The sequence below is a fragment of the Coenobita brevimanus genome, chromosome 85 (genome assembly GCF_032717465.1).
Source record: "Coenobita brevimanus isolate Jiangsu-jjx chromosome 85, ASM3271746v2, whole genome shotgun sequence".
Classification (NCBI taxonomy): domain Eukaryota; kingdom Metazoa; phylum Arthropoda; class Malacostraca; order Decapoda; family Coenobitidae; genus Coenobita; species Coenobita brevimanus.
The window spans coordinates 2,871,569-2,880,000 of NC_137038.1; the positions used below are offsets into that span (position 1 = coordinate 2,871,569).

Genomic DNA, 8,432 nt, shown 5'->3' on the forward strand with positions numbered 1-8,432 from the left:
TTTGGTAAGTAGATAGGTAGATATACTGGACCTAAGAGGATTTGATTCTACTGGGCTTTGAGGCTTGATTGCAGGTGTGTGTGGGTACAGGTAAGGTAAGATAGGTAGGTAGGTAGGTAGGTAGGTAGGTAGATAGGTAGGTGGGTAAGAAGGTAGGAAGGAAAGTAGGTTGGTAGGTAGGCAGGATGATAGGTAAGTGGGATGATAGGTAAGTAGGATGGTTCGTAGGTAGGTAGGTAGGTAGGCAGGAAAGATGGTTAGAAGATGTTAGATGGAAAGGTAGATTTTTATTTAAATATTTTTGAGAGAGAGAGAGAGAGAGAGAGAGAGAGAGAGAGAGAGAGAGAGAGAGAGAAATGTTGGTAGTTGTGGTAGGAATGAAGAGGGATGGGAGGTATGTTGCATCTATCAGCTGTCTATTTAGTGGAGAGAGAGAGAGAGAGAGAGAGAGAGAGAATGCTTGTCCCATCACCTGTCTTTTTAGTGGAATGGGAAGGTAAGGGAGAGTGATGGAGACACGGAGGGAGGGAGGGAGGGTGAAGAAAGAGTGAAGGAGGGAGGGAGGGAAGGCGGGAGGGAGGGTGAGGAAAGAGTGAGAGAAAGGGGGAGGGAGACAAGAAGGGAGGGAGGGTGAAGAAAGAGTGAGAGGAGAAATAAGGGAGAGAAAGGGAGAGGACGAGAAGAAGAAGGAAATGAAGGAGGGGGAGGACGAGGAGTGTGGGATGAAGGAAAGAACGAAGGGAGGGGAGGGGAGGGGAGGGGAGGGGAGGGGAGAGAGAGAGAGAGAGAGAGAGAGAGAGAGAGAGAGAGAGAGAGAGAGAGAGAGAGAATTATATACAGCATCTCAGTACACACGAAATACCTTAAAATCTTTCATCCTGTATTAAAAAAAAATATGAAGAGAATTATCATATATTTTTTGGAATGCGTATTTATTTATTATTATATTTATTTATTTATTTTATTTATTTATCAATTTATTTCATTATTTATCTATTTATTAATTTTCTATTTACTTTACCTATATTATTATTTATTTATTTATCTATTTATTTATTTATCTATTTATTAATCTATTTACTTTACTTATATTATTTTTATTTATTTATTTATCTATTTATTTATTTATCTATTTATTAATCTATTTACTTTACTTATATTATTTTTATTTATTTATTTATTTATCTATCTATTTATTTATTTATCTATTTATTAATCTATTTACTTTACTTATATTATTTTTATTTATTTATTTATTTATTTATCTATTTATTTATTTATCTATTTATTAATCTATTTACTTTATCTTATTTTTATTCTCTATTTTATCTATTATATTTAATGTTTTATTGGTTTATCTATTATTCTATTCATCTCATTTACTTATCATTTATTTCATTTATTTATTTATTTATTTACTGACTTACGGTAATTAGGAAGGACCCAGCTTCCCTCGGCCGGGTTTCGATCCACGGAATATACGAACAGCAGCCACATACCTAAAAAAAAAATAATAATAATAATAATAATAATAATAATGAAAAAATAATGACAATGGCGTAAGAATAATAAAGAAAAATAATAACGAAAAAAGTGACCCAAAACAATGTAAGAAAATCAATAAAGAAAAAGAAATCAGTAAAAAACAGGACCAAAAAACGAAAAAAAAATCATTTAAAAAAAACAGGAATTAAAAAAAGGAAAAAAACAAACAGGAACTAAAAAAAGCAAAAAAAAAAAAAACTAAAAAACAGGAACCCCCAAAAGGAGAAAAAAACAGGAATAAATTAGTAGAAAAACAGGAACAGAAAAAATCAATAAAATCCATGAACAAAAAAGTAAAAAATCAATAAAAAAAAACATGACCCAAAAAAGAAAAAGAAAAATAATGAGTAAAAAATCAATAAAAAACAGGAACCAAAAAAGGAAAAAAAATAAAAAATCAATAAAACCAAAAAAAAAAAATCAGGAAAAAAAAAAAAGAATAATTGAGGTAAAATATAATACCTTTTTAATTCCAGAAAAAAATTATATGTGAAAAATGGAACAGAAAATTTGGCTCAGTTTCCATCCCTCCAAAAAAAAAAAAAAAAAAAAAAATATATATGTATACTGTATATATATATATATATATATATATATATATATATATATATATATATATATAAAATAAAAAGTGAAAATTTCGAGACTCAGGTGACTATTAAGAGTTATTACACCTGTATGTCGACAGGTGAGGTGTGTACCTTAAAAACATACATGCTTAAATACATACACAGATACATACATACACACCCAACACTCTCATACATACATACATATTTACATACACAGACACACATAAATCTCATACACATACGTACATAAACAGACAGACAGACAGACAGACAGACACACACACACACACACACACACACACACACACACACACACACACACACACACACACACAACTCAGAACAAACACTAACACAATAGTCCCAAACACACATGAGGATTTACGCACACATAAATGTACACACGCACACAATGGTTCCTTACAATGCCTTCACACGTGCACACAATTGGTCTCTGTTGACACACACACACACACACACACACACACACACACACACACACACACACACACACACACACTTTCCTAAATCACAAATCCATAATGCAAATGCCGTCTCTCTCTCTCTCTCTCTCTCTCTCTCTCTCTCTCTCTCATACATACATAAACCTACAGACACAAGCTCAAACGTAAAAGTGCACACACACACACACACACACACACACACACACACACACACACACACACACACACACACACGTTCAAAAAAACAGTTCCTCTAGGTCATCTGCTTAATTCCCTGACCTTTGACCCCTGACCTGTGTTTGTTATATCTATTCGTTTGTTTATTTGTTTGTTTGTTTGCTTGTTTGTTTGAGGGCAGTGGCATTAAAGAAATTCGCGTGAGGAGAGAGAGAGAGAGAGAGAGAGAGAGAGAGAGAGAGAGAGAGAGAGAGAGAGAGAGAGAGAGAGAGAGACAATGTTTGTAATGCGTCCTTTGTTGAAAAACCGCTTAATGTGAATACTGTGTGTGTGTGTGTGTGTGTGTGTGTGTGTGTGTGTGTGTGTGTGTGTGTGTGTGTGTGTGTGTGTGTGTGTGTGTGTGTGTGTGTGTGTGTGCAGGGAAGTGCATGTGAGAATGTGTAAGAAAAAAAAAAACAGATGAAGAAGATGTGTATGTGGATGGTTAAGTAGATGAGTGGATGGTAAGGTGGATGTGTGGGTGGTTAAGTGGATGAGTGGATGGTTGTGAGGGTAGATAAAATTAAGACCTCGGGGTAGATTGGGGGTAGATAAGAGCAGGTAGAAGGTAGATGGGAAGGAAGGTGAGTTGGGGAGTAGGAGGGATGGGCTTGCTGTGTTAAGTGATACAAATATGATCTTACCTATACAAAGTTACTCTCTCTCTCTCTCTCTCTCTCTCTCCTTCCCTCCCCCCCTCTCTCTCTCTCTCTCTCTCTCTGGTGGAAGGAAGTAATTATAATTTAACGAGGTGACTAACACTTCTAAGAATAATATTGTTGGCAACACTAGCAACAGAGCAAATATCACTACTACTACTACTACTACTACTACTATCACTGCTGCTACTACTACTACTACTACTTCTACTACTACTATCACTGCTACTACTACTACTACTACTGCTACTACTACTAAGGATGATGATGATGATGATAGTAATAGTAATAATTAAATACCCTTAACAATAATAATGATAATAATAATAATAATAATGATAATAATAATAATAATAATAATAAGAAGAAGAAGAAGAAGAAGAAGAAAAAGAAAAATGACAATAACAATAACAATAATGATAATAACTAAACAAACAAACACTACAGATAAAAACACTGAACTGAGCAAACATCCATAGAAGTAAATAAACAAACAGTAAACAGTAAACATATTATTATTTATTTGTTTACTTATTTATTTACTTGTTTATCGAAGTAGCTTATTTTTCTCTAATTTCCATTCTCTCTCTCTCTCTCTCTCTCTGCAATAGCAATGGAATAAGGGTCATTTGCACAGCTCAATATATCACTTGCAACCTCCACATTCCAACACCCACTCACACCACACCACACCTCACCACAATAACACCACACCACACCACCCACATCCTCACCACACCCCTATACATCACAAACCACAGCACACACCACAGCACACCACACCACAGACCACACCATACACACCACTCACATCCTCACCACACCACACCACTCACCACACCACCACACCACACCCCTCCAGCAGCCGTCTACATTCATCTACCTCAATCCACCTTCCTCCACACGTGTCTGCCTCGCCCTCCCACCTGTCCGTCACACCTGTCTACCTGTATTATACTCAGTCTACATTACCTCACAAATTCCATATTCAAGAGGACGGTAGTGGAGGGTGTTGTGGATGGATAGATGGATTGGTGGGAGGGTGGATGGGAGGATGGATGGATGGTTGGATGGATGGATGGATGGATGGATGGATGGATGGATGGATGGGTGGGGTTTGGGTGGGTGGGTGGATGGATGGATGGAGGGATGGATGGAGGGATGGGTGGGAGGAAGGGTGGGTGGGAGGAAGTTGGATGGATGGATGGAGGGATGGATGGATAGATAGACTGGTGGATACGCTGTAGACAGATGGATGACGATATGGATGAATGAATGATATAAGGACAGAAAGGATAAAGGAGGGAAGAAAGGATTGAAGGAAGAGAGAAAGAATGAGAGAAAGAAAGGAAGGAAGGAAGGAAAGACGGAAGGAAGGAAGTTAAGTCAAATAATGAGGTCAAGGGGTGGGGTCAATTGAGGTCAAATGGGGTCAAAATAGGTCAAATAATGGGGTCAATCGAGTCAAGCTAGGTAAAACAACTGGGTCAATCGAGGTCATGTGGGGTCAATCGGTCCAATGGGGTCAAGCTAGGTCAAATAATGGGGTCAATCGAGGTCATGTGGGGCCAGATTAATGACATGAGGGTATGGGTAATAAAATTCTTCCTTAACATAGTCCAACAAGCGATTTAATTTTCCTATACTTAAAACACCTAATTTAACACGGTCACCAGAATAACACAGTGCATAGCGGAACATAACACGGTGATATAACACAGCACAAATAACACAATGTAATAAAACAGGGTAAGAACATAACACACATTACACCGCTTAATATGTAACAAGGTGATGTGTTGTAGCACTTGGTAACACAGTGCAAAGGAACAGAACGTAGCACATATCACACACACACACACACACACACACACACACACACACCAAAAAAACCTAAAACAGCAGATGATAAGAAACCAAAACAGTTTCTTAACACAGCACAACCAGCAACTTAGCACAGCCCAGTACCTTAACACAGCACAACCAGCAACTTAACACAGCACAGTACCTTAACACAGCACAACCAGCAACTTAACACAGCATAGCACCTTAACACAGCACAACCAGCAACTTAGCCCAGCCCAGTACCTTAACACAGCACAACCAGCAACTTAGCCCAGCCCAGTACCTTAACACAGCACAACCAGCAACTTAACACAGCACAGCACCTTAACACAGCACAACCAACAACTTAACACAGCACAGCACCTTAACACAGCACAACCAGCAACTTAACACAGCATAGCACCTTAACACAGCACAACCAGCAACTTAACACAGCCCAGTACCTTAACACAGCACAACCAGCAACTTAACACAGCATAGCACAGCTTGAGATGGGAAAGCTAACACAGGAGGGAGAATATCACAACAAAGAATAAAATGCTTGGCTTAATATCATTAGTATGCAGTGCTTGCGAGGGAGTGAGGGAGGGGGAGGGGAGGGCAGGGAGAGGGAGGGGAGGGGAGGATTGAAAGGAAGGAGGAAGAGAGAAGGAGATAGGAGACAGAGGCAGGGAGAGGAGGGGAAGATTGAAAGGAAGGAGGAAGGAGGGAGGGAGGGAGGGAGGGAGGGAGAGAGAGAGAGAGAGAGGGAGAGAGAGAGAGAGAGAGAGAGAGAGAGAGAGAGAGAGAGAGAGAGGGGGGGTAGAGGGGGGGAGAGTTAAGAGAGGAAGAGGAAGAGAAGATTGAAAGGATGGAGGAAGATGAAGGGCAAGAAACTGTGTGTGTGTGTGTGTGTGTGTGTGTGTGTGTGTGAGAGAGAGAGAGAGAGAGAGAGAGAGAGAGAGAGAGGAAACAATACACAAAAGGAGAGAGGAAGGAAGGGAAGAAAGAGAGGGGAGGGAGGGAGAGGGATGGAGGGAGGGAGGAAGGGAGGAAGAGAAAGGAGAGAGGTAGGGAAACAATAAACATTGGGAGGGAGGGAGGGAGGGAGGGAAGGGAGGAACATATGCAAATGACACTGTCCTCCCCCCTTCCCTCTCCATCACCTCTTTCTCTCCTTCCTCCCCTTCTCTCTCTCTCTCTCTCTCTCTCTCTCTCTCTCTCTCTCTCTCATTTTTGTATTATAGAAAAACGTTTATAATTTTGGGTTTTTTCTCTCCTTTTACACACACACACACACACACACACACACACACACACACACACACACACACGTCTCTATTCTCATCAACATCATTAATTTTTCCCTCTCTTAAAAATTTTGCAAAAGACCAAAATCACGAAAAAAAAACAGTGCATTAAAAAAACTTTGTGCCAAAATTCTCATGTTACTCATTACACCTTTTAAACTTTTTTTTCCTCTCCCCCTCAGGATGGAGGTGGAGGTGGGGGGGGTACCTCCAACTCGGGGCCTCGTTCCTCGTCCTTACGCTACTCCTCGAGGGCGAATGGCTCCACACACACCTCCCTGGGGTCACGTCCCTCCACAGGCGACTCCACCACCAATAATCCACCCAAGAAATCCAACTGGGAGGTGATTGAGCACTACCACAAATCCGGATTAGTCGGCGCGTCCTCGTCACGGAGTCCTACGGAAGAGGAAGCGCCGCAGGAGGAAGTGGAGAGCATCCTGGAGTTCTCGGAGTCGTGGTGGGACGTGTGTTCGCTGTGCAGACGTGTGTTCAAGTCCCACCAATTCAAGAACATCCACGTCGAATGCCTTTACCAGCGATATTTCCTTCGCATGAACCAGTCAAGCATGATCTCCCTCCTAGGCCTACTCCTCCTGGTAGTCCTAGTCATGCTAGGACTCATATACATCCTAGGCCTATCCAAATTCCTGCCACAGGCCCTCACACTAGCAGTCTTCGCCATACTCTACATCATACTCGAAGTGCTCCTCTGGCGAACCCAACTCCTGAATGAAGTTTACCTCATCATCTTCTCGTACCTTGTCCTCCTGTCCTTCTTCGGTCTTGAGATTTTGGTCACCTTGAGTTCCAACCCCCCCACAGCCTCCGCCGGCGTGTGGGTGACCCTGTTTTTTATCTACATGACCTACACGCTGCTGCCGATACGCGTGATTGAGGCTACGGCAGGCGGGATCTTCCTTTCAGTCGCTCACCTGATCTGCACTCTCACCGTAGCGAGGGAGGAGGATGCACAGTATCTTTGGAAGCAGGTGAGTTTAGAGATAGCTAGATAGATAGGTAGGCAGAGAGAGAGAGAGAGAGAGAGAGAGAGAGAGAGAGAGAGAGAGAGAGAGAGAGAGAGAGATATGCCTGATCTTAGAAATCTTGAAGGGTAAAATTCTGTGAATCTTTCCAGACACGATTTACATAATAATATATTTCTTGAGAGTTTTGGGAAGAGACTGACTTTTTACCTACACACGCGCGCACACACACACACACACACACACACACACACACACACACACACACACATACACATACACACACATACACACCTACATACATACACATACACACACCTACATACATACACACTCACATACACATACATGAATACATATATACATTCATACATATATATAAATATCCGGTACTGTACATACATACATACCCAAAAAAACGCACATAAACAACCCCATATACTGCTTACATACCGAGTACACACACACACACACACACACACACACACACACACACACACACACACACACACACACAGAACAACAAACAACAAGGCGGAAGGACGAGAAAAGATGCTCATTACCACCACCACCACAGCAACTATATTTACCACAATTACCACATTCACCACCGCCACCACCACAACCACACCACCACCATCACATTTACCACAACCACCACCATCACTAGCACCACCACAGCTTCCACACTCACCACCACCACCACCACATTTACCACAACCACCACCATCACTAGCACCACCACAGCTTCCACACTCACCACCACCACCACCACATTTACCACAACCACCACCATCACTAGCACCACCACAGCTTCCACACTCACCACCACCACCACCACATTTACCACAACCAC

General features: G+C 41.2%; 1 protein-coding gene across 1 annotated transcript in view; it reads left to right on the forward strand.

The window, feature by feature from the left end:
• Positions 1–5,016: 5,016 nt before the first annotated feature.
• The window catches only part of LOC145410393 (adenylate cyclase type 5-like), a 93,220-nt gene continuing 89,804 nt past the window's right edge, over positions 5,017–8,432 (forward strand). Inside the window, exons 1-2 of the mRNA XM_080280546.1 lie at positions 5,017–5,043; positions 6,773–7,582. Of these exons, the coding sequence (XP_080136672.1) occupies positions 5,017–5,043; positions 6,773–7,582 (837 nt within the window). The remainder of the gene's footprint in view (positions 5,044–6,772; positions 7,583–8,432) is intronic.